The 20781-nt window shown below is 43.5% G+C and overlaps 1 protein-coding gene across 1 annotated transcript in view; it reads right to left on the minus strand.

Annotated features, from left to right (window-relative positions):
- Window positions 1-20781, minus strand: part of VIPR1 (vasoactive intestinal peptide receptor 1) — a 124440-nt gene that overhangs the window by 16331 nt on the left and 87328 nt on the right. Inside the window, exons 7-9 of the mRNA XM_013369762.3 lie at window positions 9029-9182; window positions 5860-5920; window positions 3404-3473 (exon numbers count right to left, since the gene is read on the minus strand). Coding sequence (XP_013225216.3) covers window positions 3404-3473; window positions 5860-5920; window positions 9029-9182 — 285 coding nt within the window. The remainder of the gene's footprint in view (window positions 1-3403; window positions 3474-5859; window positions 5921-9028; window positions 9183-20781) is intronic.

The following is a 20781-nucleotide window of genomic DNA, read 5'->3' on the forward strand; positions in this document are numbered from 1 at the left end:
GAGAAAACGTTGCATTGCTCCCTGAAGAAACCTGCTGTTCATCAGATAGCAGCTATCATGCCCTTCCTTTTGGACAGACCTATACAATATCTGCAGAAGGAAAATCAGAAATGACTGAGTAAATTTTGTTTGGCAGTGAAGAAATAAATGTTCAGCCAAAAGAAAATACAGACTCATTGATGCAAGGAGAACAGGGTGTATTTCTTTGCCAAAAGGTTATCTTGGGAAAGGGAAAATACTATGTATAGCTTTCTATGATGATATAAATATTTTGAGATGTGTCATCAAAGTACAGTATTTCTTTTCAGTGAGGTGAATAGAGCAAGATGAAATTATTCTAAGTGTTTCAGTTTGGAATCCCTGTGTGACAAATGCTCCAGAAAAAGTCTTCTTTTAAAGGTCATAATCTACATGGAATAAGAAGAATGTATGTCTAAGAAAATACTTCTGTTTGAAAGAGATACATTTGGTTTCATTTCTGTTCCACTTTTTTCTTCCCGTCCCACATAGTTGTTTTCATTTAAGAAAACTCAAAGCTAAGTTTATCATAGAACCACAGAATGGTTTGGGTTGGAATTGACCTTAAAGATCATCTAGTTCCATCGCCCTGCAAGGGACTCCTTCCACTAAACCAGGTTTCTCAAAGCCCTGTCCAACCTGGCCTTGAACACTTTCAGGGATGGGGCATCCACCACCTCTCTGGGCAACCTGCTCCAGTGCCTCACCACCCTCACAGGGAAGTGTTTCTTCCTTATACCTAAATCTACCCTCTCTTAGTTTAAAGCCATTACCCCTTGTCCTATCACTACATGCCTTTGTAAAACGTCCCCGCTCAGTTTTCCTATAGGCCCTCTTCAGGTAATGGAGAGCTGCTGTAAGGTCTCCCCAGAGCTTCTCTTCTCCAGCTGAACACCCCAACTCTTTCAGCCTGTCCTCCCAGCAGAGCTGTTCCAGCCTTGGATCATTTATGTTGCTCCTCTGGCTTATCTCCAACAGGTCCATGTCTGTCCTGTGCTGAGGACCCCAGAGTTGAATGCAGCATGGCAGGGGGGTCTCACCAGAGCAGAGCAGAGGGGCAGAATCACCTCCTTCCACCTGTTGGCCATGGTCCTTTTGATGCAGCTCAAGATAGAGTTGGCTTTCTCCTTGGAGTTGCTCTCAATCCATTCTCTGCCCAGCCTGTATTTGTGCTCAGGATTGTCCCAACTCATGGACAGGATCTTGCACTTGGCCTTGTTATACTTCATTGAAGTTCACACAGGCTCACCTCTGAAGCCTGCCAAGGTCCCTCTAGATGGCAACCCTTCCCTCCAGCATGTCGACTGCACCACACAGCTTGATATCATCTAAAAACCTGTTGAGGGTGCGCTCAATCCCATTGGCCATGCCGCCAACAAAGATGTTAAAAAGGACCGGTCCCAATACTGACGTCCATGGATTGCCACTTGTCACTGGTCTCCACTTAGACATTAAGGTGCTGACCACAACTCTTTGAGTGTGACCATCCAGCCAATGCCTTATCCACCAAGTGGTTCATCCATCAAAGCCATGTCTCTCCAAATTAGAGACAAGAATGTTGTGTGGGACAATGTCAAGTGCTTCGCAGAAGCCCAAGTAGATGACGTCAGTTGCTCTTCCTTTATCTGCCAATGCTGTAATCTCGTAGTACAAGGCCACCAATTTCTTCAGGCATGATTTGCCTTTAGTGAAGCCATGTGCCTAGGTGTAGTATCCAGGAGGATCTGTTCCATCATCTTGCCAGGCACAGAGCTAAGACTGACTGGCTGGTAGTTCCCCAGGTCTTTCTTTTTTCCCCTTTTTAAAAGTGGAGGTTATGTTTCCACCTTTCCAGTCATTTGGAATGTCACCGGACTGCCATAACTTCTCAAATACGATGTATAGTGGCAGATGTATCTTATCAGGTCCTGTGGTCTTCTGCACCTCTGGGTTCCTTAGATGGTCTCAGATCTGATCTTCTCCTGCCATGGGCAGTTCTTAATTCTCCCAGCCCCTGCCTTTGCCTCCTGAAACTTGGTCAGTGTGGCTAGAGAACCTGCTGGTGAAAACTGAGGCAAAAAATAATTGATTACCTCAGCCTTCTCCATATCCTTGGTAACCAGGTCTCCCATTTCCTTCCAGACAGGGCCCACATTTTCCTTAGTCTTCCTTTTATCACTGATGTACCCATAGAAGCTTTTCTTGTAGCCCTTGATGTCCCTGGCCACATTTAAATCCATCAGGGCTTAAGCCTTCCTTACCTGATCCCTGGCTGCTCGGATAATTTCTCTGTATTCCTCCCAGGCTACCTGTCCTTACTTCCACGCTCTGTAGGCTTCCTGTTTGTGTTTGAGTTTGTCCAGGAGCTCCTTGTTCATTCATGCAGGCCTCCTGGCACTTTCGCATTACATCCTCTTTGCTGGGATGCTCCTGAGCTTGGAGGAGGTGACCTTTGAATATCAACCAGCTTTCTTTGGCTCCTCATTCCTCCAGGGCTTTATCCCATGGCACTCTACCAAGCAGATCCCTGAAGAGGCCGAAGTCTGCTCTCCTCAAGTCCAGGACACTGACCTTGTTGTGTGCCCTCTTTGCTGTCCTAGGAACTCAAGCTTGTTTGATTTTAAGTTTTGGCTTGATACCAGACAGATTAAACACTTAATATTCAACAGTGATGGAAATACTCAGAGTTCCTCAGAAAAGTCATGGTTTCTATGGTTAGAATTGATCATATCCAGAGAAGTAAGAAGTCAAGCCCTTCCGTTGATTTATCTGGAAATTAGCCAAGCTGCCCAGGAACTTAGTTTAAAAACATATAGTTGGAATCCAGCTTTGTACTGGATGCTATAACGAGAGGTAAATATCTGGGGGAATTCATCTAGCTTTTTTTTAGCTAGGTAGAAATTTATGGTAGGACTCATCCCTTTTTACTTTATAGTGTTGATGTCTACAACTGAACAAGTCATCCTGGGCTCTGCATATGGTCAGCTTAGAGAAACACAAACATTCATGGCATAATTCACTTGATCTAATTTAGACGTCCACTGATTCATTAGACAAAATGAGCCTTTTCTGGATCTCTAACCATGTTTCTAAATCTCTTCATGTCTACTGCACCAGAGTGCCCAGGGCGAGTAGCTGAGATGAAGATAGTGAGAGTTAAATCAAATGAGCTGGAGCTTGGTTGCCTAGTTACTCAAGTTCTTCCCCTGGTCAATGCTAAAGGTAAATATGTTTATCTGGAAGGTGAATTTCCTCATCCTAAAACAGACATTCAATCTACAGTGGGATTTTGTCTGTCAATGCATTTTCAGTGGACATTCACAGAACACTTCTCAACATTCCTTCACCCCCCCACACTTAGCATTAAAGATGGCTTTGCAGCCAGCAGAATGTGCTGATACTTTACCAATATAGACACCAAAATAGGTGTTTTAATGATCCACCAGTATGGTGATTCCACTATTTCCTCCCAGCACCTAAAAAGAAACAAAACCAGACTTAAAATAATAAGCAAAGCAAGCAAGAAGCTGTGTACACCTTCTCAGGTGGCTGGTTTCCCTAAAAGCTAAAGATGGCTATGCCAGGTTATGTGAAGAGGACTAAACCTGGTGTGCATGGATTGGGAAGGGCTGAAGTCTTGCTTTGCTATGGCTTTGAGCACTGGTGGGTACCAGCTGCCCCAGATATGATGCTGTGAGGTTTTTTTTTCCTCTTGGTAATGGAATATGCTGGAGGATATTATGTCAGAATGAATGTAGGGGAGGATGGTGATTTGCTTCATTTATCCTACGCTGAGGTCTGCTAGAAGGAAATGCTATCAAAATCACATTTATGAGGCCTCCAGTGCTATCCACCATCATGGGTGGAGATTTTATTAAGCGAAGAACAACTGGCACCATCAGAAAGAAAACAATGTGCTCTTCTGAAAAAGATGACAGACAGCCTATGGTGTGATTATTCCAACTAAATCTATCTTAGCTAGCTGCATCTGAGCTATGGATCTAATCAGACAAGTCCATAGGACCCAGAGTGTGATTTATTTTGTCCTGAAGCCAGAATTGTCTGCAAACCACATCACTCACCTAGGTCATCTGGAACAATATTTAAAGGCAACAAGGAAAAGACAGGATAGGAATGAAGTAGAAACAATTAATATTGCTTGGGACACATTTATTTGCAGAACTCACAACAGTCAGGTGATCAAAGGTGCGTTTTTAGGAGAGCATTCATGAAAATTGCTTTGCGTTCATGTTTGAAATAGATCAGTGGAACTCATCATAGACAATTTCACCTAGATTCAGCTCATGTAATTCAAAATGTTGACAGTGCAAGTCATAGTAGATGAGGAGAGGCACTTTTAGGGCACAGTTCCTGAGACCTATTTTAGGCAGCAATTTAGGATGGAATAATTGCACTCCATGGACTACACTGACTACATCTCTAGCTATAAAAGGAGACTAGAGTGAATTGCTCACATACAGATGCTTATACTTAGTCAGGTGCATGCTGCCCTTTCATTTAGAATTAAAGTGGCCCTAATTATGTCTAGTGCACTTCATTTTTAAAATAAATCCAGGCAGTATGAATGAAGGTCACTTTAATTTGGAGTCAGAATGTTTAAATAAAGGCTTAATGTTGTTTAACCAATCTTACATAATTAGGTTTTATGTAATCTGGATTAATTTCCTGTAATTTTTCTCTGCAGGTAATTATAGTGTGCAAAAAAAAAAAAAAAATCTATGTTAGGTATTAGCATATCCTGTAAACTCACAGTTTGTTTCACTTGGCACAAAAATGTAGAGTTATAAAACATCCAGAAAATGCAAAGAAGTCTGTATTTTTATTAAGAATTGCTGGAGCTGAGTGGGAATAAACAGCAAGAAGAATTGGTATCCAGACCAGTTAAATCCTGTGGTCTCTATCTCAATGTAGAGGCTATTTATTAACAGAGTAAATAAGGTCAGTTTTATGCAGATAGAGTGAAAACATTTAAAAAAAAGTCAGTAGCTCCCAGGAAATGTGTTAGCATGACTACACATCAAAAACGCAATGAGAAAATCTGAGCTGCTTCTCCTGCTGCAATAAGGACAAATCAGGACACATTGGGAGAGAGAGAATGCATGAGAGAAAATGGAGTTAACCATATGATATAAAAGCAAGAAGCGAGGGCACACACAGTGAGTACATAATAAGCACCTGATTCTGCAACTCTCTGGAGTGTTTTCTCATAAAAGCCTTTCCAATTACTAAAGTTTGACTGCTTGAGTAAAAGCATGAAGATGATGGTGGGATCAGATCCTATTTGCTTGCATATATCCTCAGATAGCTCTAATACCCGCCTCATTTGCTTTGATCTATTATATCTGCTGCTTTCATAAACTATCAAAAGTGGCTGCTAGGTTAAACAGGAAGAAAAACAGATCCTAAAATCTGCCTGGGATGGAAAAAGTGTGGTTTTAGAGTTTTTCTGTGGGTATGCTTTTTAAATATCTGGTGCATCAGTATATTTAGGGTCAATTCTGCAGGATGTAAAGTTTTGCTCTGAACACAGGGCAGGTGTTCTGCCTGTATCTTCATTATACACAAGATCACGGGGCCAAGTGTGACCATCAGGGTCTGGTCACAAATTCCCTTCAAATAACCTGACCAAGGGGTTGGGAAACAAGGAGGGTGAGTGACAAAGTTCACATAAAGTGTGTATCTTCAGGGAGATGTTGGAGCGTTTCCCATCTCTGATGGCTCTGACCACCATGGCGGTTAGGGTGGGATGGCTGGGTTACTAAAACTGCAGGGATGTCCTTGTCCTTCCATGGAGATAAAGGAAGAATTACAAAGGAAAGAGAATCAAGTACATAGACTTACCCAACATCGAAAAAATAAATCCTGACAATAGTCCAAGCAGTGATGAACACAGAGGGGGCACCTGGCAAGAGAAGAGATGGTGTTACTGTCAGAAATCATTATCAGTGTTTTCCCCCACTCTCCATATCTCCTGAGTGACTGAGGTGATGCCTTCCATCAAGACTGGCCAAATGCTTCACGTTTTCAACGCTCACATGCCAAACAAGCAACATGTTGCCTTTCCCTCCCACTGGCCATGTAAGATGAATTTCCCATAACAGATTTATCTTCCTGTTATGTTGCCTACAAAAAAAACCCCGAACAAACAAAAAACTTCTGACGGTGAAATGCAAGGAATAGGGATCATTTTAGAGATCTACAGTGTGGACACCTGCATCTAAGCCAGTCACCACAGGCTCTCCTTAGCATCAACAGAGAGAAATATAGACTTCTAACACACGGGTCATCTGAGTTACTTTAGCTTTTGGACAAGAAATATGCCCTTGGACTCCCTTGATGGTGTTTCCTGGATCTCCACTGAGTATAAAGGGAGCCTGGGGTGACATGTTCACATGTACAGGTCTGTAGTTGCCTGGATGAACCTGCCTCTGCACCTCACTCCATGATCTTCTGCCTGATGAGGGTGGTCTTTTCCATCCTTGTGGTGTCTTTTTTCTTTGCTTTGTGTTTTTGGTTAGATTTAGATTGAAAATGCTCCAGGAAGGACATAGCACTGCATCAGTCACAGTATTGCATATTGTTACTACCAGTGATTTCTAAGTGCAATGGTAATACAAGCAGTAAGAACTGTAATGAATGTGTCCAGATTATTAATTCCCACACAATCCACTTCAGATCCATCACAAATGTTCTTGCAAATGATAGATGACTGAAAGGTCAGGAGATCCTTCAAGCACCTGTCATGTTCTTGAATTGCCCTTCCTCACCCAAGCAACCTCAGAATACGTTATGAGTCCAAGCAATTTCCTTTGATTTAAAATCATTAGCTTCATATATTGTTCTATAAATTCTGCCAGCTCTGCTGTGCTGGAAGAAAAGGTATCTATGCACAAGGCAAGTTTAAGGAAGGTCTGACCTGAATAACTGCATCTGAAACAAAGCCTGCTAACATCATCTCTTCTTATGCTTATAGCACGGAGAATCATCTCCGCAGTGTGAACCCAAGTGTAACTCCTGTCACTTTAGATGGAAGTTACTCTACAGCTAACTGATCAACTCCTGAGTCCAGGCATCCCCTGTACAAGAGAAAAGTTGTGTTGTTCTCTTCTTCTCTTCTCTTCTCTTCTCTTCTCTTCTCTTCTCTTCTCTTCTCTTCTCTTCTCTTCTCTTCTCTTCTCTTCTCTTCTCTTCTCTTCTCTTCTCTCTCTCTCCTCTCCTCTCCTCTCCTCTCCTCTCCTCTCCTCTCCTCTCCTCTCCTCTCCTCTCCTCTCCTCTCCTCTCCTCTCCTCTCCTCTCCTCTCCTCTCCTCTCCTCTCCTCTCTCTCTCCTCTCCTCTCCTCTCCTCTCCTCTCCTCTCCTCTCCTCTCCTCTCCTCTCCTCTCCTCTCCTCTCCTCTCCTCTCCTCTCCTCTCCTCTCCTCTCCTCTCCTCTCCTCTCCTCTCCTCTCCTCTCCTCTCCTCTCCTCTCCTCTCCTCTCCTCTCCTCTCCTCTCCTCTCCTCTCCTCTCCTCTCCTCTCCTCTCCTCTCCTCTCCTCTCCTCTCCTCTCCTCTCCTCTCCTCTCCTCTCCTCTCCTCTCCTCTCCTCTCCTCTCCTCTCCTCTCCTCTCCTCTCCTCTCCTCTCCTCTCCTCTCCTCTCCTCTTCTCTCCTCTTCTCTCCTCTTCTCTCCTCTTCTCTCCTCTTCTCTCCTCTTCTCTCCTCTTTCTCTCCTCTTTCTCTCCTCTTTCTCTCCTCTTCTCTCCTCTTCTCTCCTCTTCTCTCCTCTTCTCTCCTCTTCTCTCCTCTTCTCTCCTCTTCTCTCCTCTTCTCTCCTCTTCTCTCCTCTTCTCTCCTCTTCTCTCCTCTTCTCTCCTCTTCTCTCCTCTTCTCTCCTCTTCTCTCCTCTTCTCTCCTCTTCTCTCCTCTTCTCTCCTCTTCTCTCCTCTTCTCTTCTCTTCTCTTCTCTTCTCTTCTCTTCTCTTCTCTTCTCTTCTCTTCTCTTCTCCTCTCTTCTCTTCTCTTCTCTTCTCTTCTCCTCTCTTCTCCTCTCTTCTCCTCTCTTCTCCTCTCTTCTCCTCTCTTCTCCTCTCTTCTCCTCTCTTCTCCTCTCTTCTCCTCTCTTCTCCTCTCTTCTCCTCTCTTCTCCTCTCTTCTCCTCTCTTCTCCTCTCTTCTCCTCTCTTCTCCTCTCTTCTCCTCTCTTCTCCTCTCTTCTCCTCTCTTCTCCTCTCTTCTCCTCTCTTCTCCTCTCTTCTCCTCTCTTCTCCTCTCTTCTCCTCTCTTCTCCTCTCTTCTCCTCTCTTCTCCTCTCTTCTCCTCTCTTCTCCTCTCTTCTCCTCTCTTCTCCTCTCTTCTCCTCTCTTCTCCTCTCTTCTCCTCTCTTCTCCCCTCTCCCTTCTCCTCTCCTTTCTCCTCTCCTTTCTCCTCTCCTCTCCTTTCTCCTCTCCTTTTCTTTCTTATTTTATTTTATTTATTTTATATTTTACTTTTTTATGTGTATGAGGCTGGATACACATTAAAGCTGGAGAAATCATGAATGCAGTAAGCAGAAGGTTATCTGTATTAGCACATAGCTGATGGGATCTCAGGATAGCTAGCTAGCCAGTGAGACAAGGAGAGAGTGATGGACTACAGTGTCTGGTTCAGTCCAGGAGTCCTGCTTTGCTGGAATGCATCCTTTTAATTTAAGGTAAATGCATGATGTCAACTTTGGGATCCCAAAATGACTAAATGACTATAAAGGTGATGAGGAGTTTCAGGCTGACACTTCTTAAAGACATTGAGGTTCTCTATTATCAATGAACCCAGGACAAGCTAAGTTCTTAAATACCTTTAAAGATTTAGGGTAATGCTGTTAAACTCCTCTGGCCATCACTTGACCTTGCTCCTGGTTGCACTAATAGTTCTTGGCAGCAAGGTAACGTGTTCTACATCTGAGCCCTGTTTGAGTGCCTAAATTTGGGGATTAAATTGCTGTTAAGAAATGGATCACCAGGATCATCTCTCGGCATTCCGTTTTGAGAAGATGCATACCCCAGCCAATCAAGATGTACCACCAAAAGTATTTCCTTTCTGAAAAGAAGGAGATGACCAACAGGGTGTGAAGATACAACCCCTCCACCAGGAGCCAGAAGAAATTGGCCATGACACAGTACTGGAAGAAAACCATCATGGCTTTGCAGCCTACCTGGAAGAGAAGAAAGGAAGAGTGGTGAAATGCAGCATGTTTCCACAGTAAACACACCAAATTACCCATAAACCTTGCCCTGCGTGTACTTTGGGATTGCTTTTTGCAGCACCTGAAGCCATTATGGAATCAGCTCTATGGTAAAAACCTGAGGACACAGAATCAGAGAATGCCCTGAGTTTGAACAGACACACAAGGATCATGGAGTCCAACTCCTGTCCCTGCACAGGACACCCCAACAGTTCACACCGTGTGTCTGAGCACGTTGTCCAGTCTCTTCTTGAACACTGTCAGGCTTGGGGCTGTGACGCCTCCCTGGGGAGCCTGTTCCAGTGTCCAGCACCTCTGGGTGAAGGACCTTTTCCTCATGTCCAACCTGACCCTCCCCTGTCACATCGTCCTGCCATTCCCTTAGGTTCTATCATCGGTCACCAGCGAGAAGAGCTCAGCACCTGCCCCTTCTCCTCCTCTTGTGAGGAAGCTGTAGCCACCATGAACTCTCCCCTCAGTTTCCTCCAGGCTGAACAAACCAAGGTAGGTATGTTTGACATACATTAACCCCTGCACAAAGAGTGCAGCTGTGTCCTTGAGAGACCCAGCTCAGGTCTGGCTGCCATTTGACTGTGTGAGCTTGGAGATGCACTCAAGCTTGGAATCCCTGCTAAGAAGGTCCTGCCCTGATGGACACTCACCAGCCTCTCTGCTCTGCCAGGGCTGGGTTTGTGGGGTTAAGATGTGAAGGAAACCATTGCACTGGTTCAGAAAAACCCTCTAAAAAGGTGCTACTTTGAATGGAGATCAACTCTGTGGCTGGTTTGCAGTGCAGCCCAACAACCCTTGGTTCAGTGTGATGGAAGAGATCGGCACCAGAGAGTAAATGAGACTGGGTGAGAATTTCTCATGCTATTTCTGGCACTATTGTTGGCATCTTGATGAACAGCACCCTGAGTGACTTGGGCATTACAGTCTGTGAGGCTGCCTGCTATTGTTACCTGGCTCCCGGAACACAAAGAAATTAAGCCTTTCATTCGACCAAAATTGTTGCCCAGGGTAAAAAACCCAAAAACTAAAATCAAAACAAGACACACGAACAAAAAAAGACAAACAAAAAAACACACAAAAAAATCCCGTAAAAAAAACCCCAAACACAAAAAAACCCTCAACCCATGTGAATTAGCCCTTGAAAACAAAGTCCAGTTGTAATCACTTTATAGATGGGTATATATTGGAAAAAAATAAAGGGACTGGAGACAGGGATTTGAAGAAAGCCAAGTCTACAAAGAATTGTGAATACTCAGTAAAGAAATGAGGGACTGGGATATGTATTTTTAAAATAAAGAAAATGATAAGGAGAAGTAGCAGTGTAAACACTAAAGATCATGGGCAGATGTGATTGCATTGAAAAGGGAGATATTTGAAAAGGGAAGGAGGATTGTTTTTCTTCAGGAAAGGAATAATTAAACACAGTAACTTGGGAACATTCACCTTACAAAATTACAAGAAAAAAAGGGTGGGGAGAGGGAATTTCACTCTGAGATTGAGGGGCAAGACCACTGAAAACCACCTGAAGATAGAAATCTGCTGCCCAAAGCAGCGTGTCACCCCAGATTTACATGAGATCCTTGGTTGCACCATTGTACACACTCACTCTCTCTAAGCATCCTTGAAATGTTGATTTCGCAACAGCCTTGTTGTCTTCACCAATTTTGCTTGGGTAATACCCTGCACTTATTGGGGAAAGGGCATGAGAATCTGGCTGCTAGCACTCTCTAGTTAGTGGCTCTTCCCTGGTGCTCTGCACGTGCAACATGTTGAAATTAGAGCAATAATTGGTTTGCACCAGTGACAAGCTCATACTTTCCCCCATCCTCCCTCTCCTGCTGAAAACAGTTGCTATGAAACACACTGGTTAAAAAGCAAAGCGTGGAAAGCGTTTTCTTGATGCCACATGTTTAGGAGAGGGACTTGTCCCCACTGATGGCTCGAATTTAATTCAACCCTCCCTTAGTGCCCGCCAGTATGTCACACTGGGGACCCTCATGGGCTCCGGCTAATCAATTTATACACAGATGAGCTCTCTCCTGTGAGGCAGATGGCATAAGCAGAGACTTGCTGCAGGGTGGTGATGGGGGAAGGTGGGGGCAGAGCAGGCAGTTAACTCCCAGGGAGGGAAGGTGACACAGAGCTGAGCTGACAAGGGCTTGGGATGCGGCGGCATCCTCCCTATGGCATCCCCGTGCTCTTTGTTTCTCCCCGCTGTGCTGTGCATATGGCCGTGGGACGTGGTCACACCTCATTTCTTCTGCCCAAAGCCTGAGTGCCTGCTCGGTGTGTCTGCATGCAGTGGGGGTTTGCTGGTGTGAGCGCACTTAGCCCTTCCGGGGCTACTGAATTATTTTATAGAATCATAGAATCATTTTGGTTGGAAAAGATCCTCAAGATCATTGAGTCCAACTGTTACCCCACCCCTGGCACTAACCCATGCCCCTAAGAAACTCATCTCCACGTCTGTTCAACCCCTCCAGGGATGGTGACTCCACCACTGCCCTGGGCAGCCTGTTCCAATGCCCGACAATGTTTTCTGGGAAGAAATTTTTTCCCAATATCCAATCTAAACCTCCCCTGATGCAACCTGAGGCCGTTTCCTCTCATTGTATCACTTGGGAGCAGAGCCTGACCCCCTCAGCTCCAACCTCCCTTCAGGCAGTTGCAGACAGTGATAAGGTCTCCCCTCAGCTCCTGTTCTCCAGGCTAAAACCCCCAGGTCCCTCAGCTGCTCCCCATCAGATTGTGCTCCAGCCCATTCACCAGATTCACTGCTCTTCTCTGAAGTCTATCGGTATTTGGCCTAATTCGGCAGCTCACAGCTGAGACAGGAGGTTTAAGGGAGCAGTTTTGATGCAAGTCAACCACGTGCTCCTCAAACATGGATTTACTTTGAGGACTCAACATTGGATATTCCTTTCTGGATAGTTGCACTGAAGCTATAGCAGATGCATGAAGATGTAGCATGTCAAAAGGAACTGTAACACTTTACAGGACCAGGAAAGGCTGATCACAAAAAGTGTACATGATTTCTGCCTAGCAGAAGCTCTCGGGCAGGGATCCCTGACCTGAGTTTGCAGAGCTACTGTTGTCACAGAGAGGAACCTGTGCTGAACTCAGGCTGTGGCAGCAGAAACCCCAAATCTGTGTATCCCAATCCACCACCCCTTGTCCCAGCACTGGCAACTATTGCTTTTGTGGTAGTTTCTGGCCCTACCTCCTTCCCTAATGTGGTGGTGGCTTGTTATAGCCCTAAGGTGGATCATGCACATGGGCATGCTGGGTTTTGGCAACTTCTTCTCTGTAGCAGATCGGTTCTTTGCTCTGTGCTGAGGGATATTTGGCTATTTGAGTAGTTGCTATCACTCCAGGTATTTTTTGTTTCATCTGGAGAAAAGATACTTTTTTGCATCACTTTGAGCATACAGCAATAAGATATTGCAGCCAGAGATCCCCTGTGGCATGGATGTCCTGCACTGGAACAGATTTAGATGCACTGTTCTGTCTTAAAAATTATATCATGGCATTTTCTCACTCCCTGAGCTTCTTGTTGTGATCATCTAAGATAGCTAAGTTTAAACCAGACCACATATTTCTAAGAGAATTGCAGTTTCACTGCTGACTGCAGTGTTGTTCTTCCCTTGAATCCTCTTTGACATCCAACTCCTGGACACATTTGGACAATAGCCCTTCCTGGCTTTTAAAAGACCTGATTACATGCAGCACTTGGTAATGGGTCTCTACCTTCCCGATTGATTGGATTCAGCCTCAGAATGGCTGTTACAATGCTGGGAAACAAAACACTCATTTATATAAGATGCTTTAGCCTTTAGATGACAGACAATAGGCAGAGATGAACTGTTACACCTCACAGAAGACTTTTTTTCATAAAGAGGAGACCTCATGACGTGTCAGTGTCGAAAGACTAATACAAGCTACATTTAGAAAAGACATTTTCAGGAGGAAAAGCAGCATTACAGCACTGCCTTTTTCTGTGCTACACCCTTCCGCTATTTTGTTTACAACAGCTTATTTCTCCGTCTTTCTTCAGGGATCTTGCCCTGCTTATTTCCATGTGAGATGATCTTCCTTGGCTTTGTGGATGGTACATCTAGCCAAGTGTCTCCTCTCTGAATTGCTCTAGATCAATACAAGCAGCTTCGTTGGACGGGAGTTGGTCTGAGGTTTTGAGGGAGGTACACACACACAAACAACACATGCATCGGCCTGCTGTGAATACGACAAAACTCTACAACAAAAAAGGTCAATTAACTCTACAGAAACACTACAGTGCATTACACAGCATCACTGCACTAATGCAAGTTTCCCTTGTCTTCTTTATCGGGGATATAATAGAATCATAGAATAGTTTGGGTTGGAAGGGACCTTCAAAGGTCATCTATGGTGTGTTACAGGTCTAGGACTTGGGTCAAAGGAGTTAGACTGAAGAAGTATAAAGGGGCACTGGAGTGACTGATAATTCTCCCACCCCACCCATCACAACTGGCATGGGAATACACTGAGACGCAAACAATCTGCCTGAGTCTCATTGCCCCAAACATGGGAACCCCCAACATGAGACCTGAGCTGTCCCTCCCCGTGTATGACCTCTCCTGTATATGGAAGTGACCCCTGTGCAGACCCCATGTTCCACCATTGTACCCTTGAACTCTGCAGCTTCCTGCAATGCAGAAAATTTGTGGCAGGGCACCAAGGCATATTTAAGTCAGCTTAAAGACCTATTTAAGACATCATATGTAACCCTGGGCAATGCTGTAGCTCCTGGCATTATTTATGAAGGTAGGACAGTGCCTCCAGCCCAGTTTCCAGTGCCTTAGGCAAAAGCCTGGGCTCAGATTCACCTCAATCAATCATGAAACCTGGAGGCCTCAAAATCCCCTTTAAAGTACTTTGGTTCTTTTACCTGAGGTACCACAGCTGCTGCAGGAGAAAGAGATTTACACAGGGATTTCTGCAGGAGCCTTCAACAGAAGATGGGTGAAAACTCATTTTCTCAGTGACAGATTTATCCAGCACTTTCCTTTTACGTTGCTCAGAAGACACAACCTATCTGAAGCACTTGTTGCTGAGTGAATCATGCTGAATTTGCCCACAGCAACAGCTGGTCCTTGCCCCAGCATGGTCAAGGAGGCTTCATTAATCCAATTTAAAAGCTTTATATAGATCCCACTCATGATCTTGTTGCTGAGGCACACCTGGAAGATGGGGTAGCACCAAGCAAGCACCACCTGCTGAAATTTTGACCTTCAGAAATGGGGAAGTGCCTAACCCTACATCTTCATAACTACAGTGCCATTTTAGACACTCATGTCATTATCATAACTAAATTTGGGAGTCTCAAACTTGAGCCAGTTCTCAGATCACATGCCTAAATCAGACTGAATTCCATGCCAGCTCTTTTTCTTTTGAGATGTCCACCTCAGCCAAGGTATGATGTAATCATACCAATAACCAAATAATTGCTCTGCTTGTAAGATTACATGGTATGATTAATTCCCCATCTCACTATCTTGTCACATTCATACAACTGACAAATTCATGACTGTTTTATCCTCTAAATACTGTATAGCGTTTTCCACAGCTCTGCTTTGTCCATTAATCTCTGTGCATGTTGCATGGAGATTTCAGGATAGACTTAGTTTCCAAATGCATGTTTTTGCTTTTCATTGAGTAATTCTCTCTGCATTTTGCTGTTGTTGTTGTTGTTGTATAAGGTTGATTGTGAGACAAAACATTTTAATGGGAAGAGTGGCTATACTGTACTGGCGGAGGTATTATTGGCTCTGTTAAGAAAGGAAAGGTGAGGATATTCAATGAGCTTTGCCCTAGGAAGATGTTTCTCAAGCCAATATTGTTTACTGGAAACAAAAAGAAAATTTCTCTTGCCCACTGAAGTGGGAATTTTTGTTCCAACTAGAGTGTAGAGTAACGTTGTTTTACAGGTCACCTTCACAGAGTAGTGACCGTTGATCCTAGCTTAGACCTTTCCGGAGGAGGTGGCTAAGTTACAATATTGTCTCTTTATAGTTCCAGGCTATTTCTTGCCTCATTCACACGCTCAAGGCTATTGGCTTTTACAGATTATCTTTTCACTACTTAGTTGGCTTTGACAGAAGGGTGGAAAAACATGCCGTAGTCCCACAAGAGAAACTGCAGTAAAGACAATCCCAGAAGTTGACTTGGCAAACTGAAAATGTGAATATCAATTTATTATCTCAGCCTTCTGCTACTGTGCCCAGTTTTCTGCAGAGACAATCTGGCTACACGGGGTAATGGTTTGAGCCTACGGCGGCCTGTGGCAAAGCCCCTGCTGACTTCAACAGGGCTTCTTGCTGGAAGCCTAATTTGCAGAAATTCAGCATGATGTCAACGGCAATTGTTGACAGAAATAAAAACGCTTCTTACTGGGCAATTCTATTCCCCTGAAAATGAGCGCTTAGGTCAAATCAATTTGCTGAGCCTCAAAAAAAATTAAAAACAAAAAAGGAAAGAAAAAGTGTTAACTTACCCTTAGCACACTCAACCTTTTGTGTAACAACAGAAAAAAAAACAAACAAACAAATTAAAACCAAACAAACAGGAATGCCTGGAAAAAAGCCATCACTTTCATTTCTTCCCTCAGTTTAATTGCAGTTGTAGACTAGATTCACAGATTAACACTAAAAAAGCCTCACAAGATTCATGTCCTACCATGAACGAGAATTGAGGACTATACAAACAAGAAATCTCCTAAATCAATTGGGTGCCTTTGACTCCTTCCTTCCCTTTAATGGAGTCTGACAAGCAAGTAATTTTAAAGGATAAATTGCTCTAATAATGAGTGTCTCTGCAAATTTTCATGGAAGTTGTATGGAAATTTTGGGTGTTGAAGACTCAACACTATCTATGAATAAATAAATTTGACTAAAGAAATTATTATAGTTCCATCTTGATAGAAACAAATTGGCTTACCGTTGAGGCATGTAGCCTTCAGTTTGTGAGGCCCTAAGTTGTCAAGCTCAAAGCCTTGGTTAAGGCAATTTCTCTCTATCAGGAACTACAACAAAGAAAAGGTCTTCATGGGATTAATAAACTTATGTCTTGATGATGGACCCTTCAGCTCCTACTGGATTCATCTGTAAGTTGTCCCTACAAAAAGTACATCAGGTGGATCAATGTAACTGAATTCATGGTCACCATTTATCTCAGGCAAAAGGGATAAGAGGCCTCAAACACACATTGTTCCTATTAACATGCTGCTCGGCATCAACGGTGCCCCAGAAACATTATGCAAGAGTGCTCTTAAGCCTTAGCAATAGCAAATTAATTCAATTTATCTTGACCTGCCTTCCTCTAGGTCACAATACATTTTCATGCTCCCATCAATGCCTAAGAATACTTACTGCATGTCAGCTGTCACTGGGCAATTTATTAAGCCATTATAACCTGGATTTGTGTCTGTGCTTGTTGATTTGTTACCGCTTTCATAAAGCAGAAGTGGCATTTCTAGACTGATGAGCTGTGCTGTACACCCATACACATGCACACACACACTGCTTCAACAAGCTACATCTTGCCTTGCTCCCATCAAGACTGCAGAAGGATGAAGACATTAGGAGGAAGATATTGGGCCCAATCTCCATTTCTCTTACCTGTGCCACCAATTATGCCAAGGCTGGGCCACCACTGAACCTGGATTTCTCTGGTTAGAGTATAATTTCTCTAGCAATAGCTCAATCCAAATGGATCCCAAAGCCCCAGGAGATAACCTTGGCCTTTCTTTGTGCTTTTGCCTCTTTAATAGTGTCTGAAAGCCAGCGGAAAATGGCAAAGCATTTAAAAGTCTGTCTTAGCTAATGTGCAAGTTACATGGGACAACCTCTATTTTATGTTCTTGCAAGACAGCAAAGCACGCAGGGTCAGATCCTGCACCTGCAGAAACCTTGCAAACTCTATTAAAATAAGTGGACCTGTAAATGTTTACACCAACAAAAAAATGTGGTCCACATGACTGCACTTTATGCCTTGTCCACTTCCCATGCAGGCTTCCTCAAATACAACGCTATCTGTTGAACTCGGTAGGAAGCTCTTATGTCTGCTTTTCCTCACATAAGAAGCAAGTTTAAGCCCCATGACTGTGATTCTTGAGGCTATTTAAGCATTTTGCTTCCACTGATTTTAACAAGGGTTATGTAACTGTCAGTCTTTGAGGGATTCAGCCTTCCTATTTTGTCTCTTAGAAGTACTCATTTGATTTTCGGGGGCAGTCTTGTGAGCATTTCTAAGCTGGTGATTAGCTCTAGCTGGTCTAGCCTCTGCGTCAGATGACTCAGAGTTGAGTTTAGACGTAAAAATAGAATTAGCTTGGTAAATAGGGTAACTGTCCCTATTTTGTGCTCATCAATTGCCGAACGCTGTCACTTCTGAACACATCCTCAGTAATAAAGCAAGTCAACCACAAGGCAGCAAATAAAGGGAGAAGGTGATCAGAGTTCTAATAATGCCCTTCCCTGTACTTATCACATTTTCTCTTATTATTGGCAATACTGAATTTCTTTAAGATGCCAGCCTGTGACTGGGGCACTGATGTGTCAGGCATGACAGGGTCACTTATGCAAGGAAAGTTCGTGCTCCAGAGCTCTTCTGCTGTCTAACTTTCTGCCCTCACTCCTGGGTTATTTCCAGGAGCAAAGGCGAAGACAAGAGGGTAACACATCCAAGCAAAACTGTTTAAAACCATGTTAGAGCTTGGTCTCCGTGGTCTAGACCCTCAAGGGTTGCCTGATATGAGCAGTCCAAGGAGCAGAAGAGGCATAACCCAGAATCTGATACTTTCTCCTTGAAGGGATGGATCACTTCATCCATCCTTTGTGGGCCTGGCCTGTGGCCAGCTGTCAGGTAGGGAGCCCAGTAAGAGCTCCCATCAAGCTCTCCTTCTGTTGCTTCCTATCAGTTTTATTGTGGGATCTGCTGGTCAACACCTTTTTCGCTTCTAAGTAAGGATGCCCATGTTGGCCAATTTATAGCTGAAATTCAGCCTTTTTCAGCTGCTTCTCCCATCTGAGAAGCATTCTCTCAGATGCTTCTCTACATCTGAGTGCTTAAAGCCCAGATTGACAAATACACTTGCATATACGCTTATTTTTAAGCAATTTAAACCAACAGGGTGATTCAACCACACATAATTACAGACATACTGTATGACTGAAGGCATGACAAAGAGAGAGAATGTGACTTTTGTCTACTGATGCCTGTTGGTACCTTGGCCAATATGCTGTGTATATATGTGGCCATCAGACTTCTCTATGTTTCTACCCTTCTAGAAAGTTCAAGGTCCTTGCAGTGCTTTGTTTCCCACTGGAAAATCCCACATTGGGCTTTTGGAGGGCCAGACTTCTCTGAAGGCCAGTCAACGTGTTTCTACTCAAGCCAAGGGATCCCCATTGTGCCTATAAACAGGCCTAGTTGATTTGGGCACCTGGGGAGAGGAGAAAATGTGATGGTCATTTATAAAGCTACTGCTGCTGAGTTTCCTTGGTGCAGGACAAAGGGCCACCTTGCGCAGGTCTTGGGATCAACTCACAGTTTTTGACCCATGAAAACAGGTTGGATTTTTCACCCAAGCAGCAAGACTTTGCTTTCCCCCAATTGTGAGTTTATCAAGAAAGAAGCAGCAAGGAATTCAAGGAACCTATAGTTATACACATCACGTGTATTTTGCCTTCATTGACCCTGAAATGCTTACTGTTACATTCTTGGGCTCTGTGTCCTGTAGACATACTCAATAAACTTAATTTTTAAAGGAGTTCATGTTGAACTCAGTGATAATCCAAAACCATTTGAGTTTAAAATGTCATAGAGTCAACACTGTAACTGACTTACCCGCACTAGGTAAAATGAAGTAAAAATGCTATTGCAGCAAAGCTTATGAACAAGTTTTTTTCCATTATATACACACCTACATGTAGTGGAGTTCCTACTTGGTTGGAGTATTGACACACTTGCTGGTGGAGAGCTTAAAAACCTTTTGTGTGGCTAGTGCATAAAACATAATTTTAAGTCTCCTTACTGCAACAGGTAATACTGAATTCAGCAATCTGGTCTCTTCATCAGAAATGTTGGGAGAAGTCTCCGCCCATTCAGATTTTTTAAGCCCTGAATCTGTTCTGGGAGCACGGTGCCTTCATCTTTTTTTTTCCTTAAAGGAAATAAGTGCAGTACTTTCTCTTCTAATAAAACACTGTTATTGCTTTGGTTTTGCTCTCTTCTAAAACAACATGGTGGTGACAGCATTCAGTAAATCGAACTGTTTGTTCAAATCTCTTCTCAGACTGAAGAAGCTCAAGACCGTTTCTAGCCATTATACACAAAACCTTCAGTAAATTGTGTATTAGACCTCTGGTATATGATCTAGTACCCAGGTATCCCAAGTCAAAACTTTATCCTGCAAGTTCAAAGCACAAGCAAACCAATTATTTAACCTAACTTAAGCCAACCTAACCCAACCAAAACCCACATAAACACAGTGGATTTTATAATTATTTCTGCAAATAGATGAATATTTAGGAGAGGCATTTTGATTGCATTTCATGTAGGTATTTTTTTCCCTATGACCTAAAGCGTTGTCCAAAATGTTGGGTCAAGGCAGGCATAGATTTCACAAGGGTTATGCTCAGCCTAGTGCAGTGGAGACAGATTTGTTCCACATATTTTTTATAACCCTTGTATATCATCCAGCCTTTCTGTCTGAGCTGGCATTTAACATGAAAAGCCTCTTGATGGGAAGAAACGCACACAATGGTGGTACCACTGGTCTGCTTGAAAGCACACTGTTTTCTAGGAACTCTGGACTGTGCAGGACAAAATCCTGTATTCATACACGGAAGCGTTTCTGGATGGACAGTTGGAGCAAACACTTCTCACATGGCAAACTCCCGCAGGGGTGAGATCAGTTCAACCTCCACAGCTCATTGGATTCTTGGCTCTTCTGCCAATTAGCATTAGTTATTTGTGGCAGTGGACACCAAGGAATTGTTTATTCCAGTTTACATGTCATTCTAATCACTCATGGACTTTCACAGTAAAAGCCCGTTGTTAAATAATACAGGTCCCACTGAACCACAGAGGGGAAAAAGAAACAGTCACTGCAATGAGAACAAGTTATTGGGGAAAAGCTGGGACTGGGCTACTCTTTGGGATCAGCTGAGAGGTGCTTGAGCAGAAAGGTCATTATACCAGCAGGGAAAGGACTTGGTGTGAGGATACAGAACAACCACAAGGCAAAGAAAAAATTATGTGGATGGAATAAAAAAGATAATATTTTTCTAGTTCTGTATAACATAAAAAAACAGGTCCAGAAGGGATCTGCTGGACTGCTGTGCCCAGTCCCCTGCTATTAGCAGCAAGCAGCTCATCTACTGTTCTGAATTTATTATGGAGGGTTCCACATCTCTTTATTTTGCTGATTTCAATTTCCTGCCTAAATTTATTCATAACTAGTGTCCTCTTACGTCAATATGGCTTTAGGTAAACAGCTTTTCTTCCTCCTTAATGT

The sequence above is a fragment of the Columba livia genome, chromosome 2 (assembly GCF_036013475.1).
Source record: "Columba livia isolate bColLiv1 breed racing homer chromosome 2, bColLiv1.pat.W.v2, whole genome shotgun sequence".
Classification (NCBI taxonomy): Eukaryota; Metazoa; Chordata; class Aves; order Columbiformes; family Columbidae; genus Columba; species Columba livia.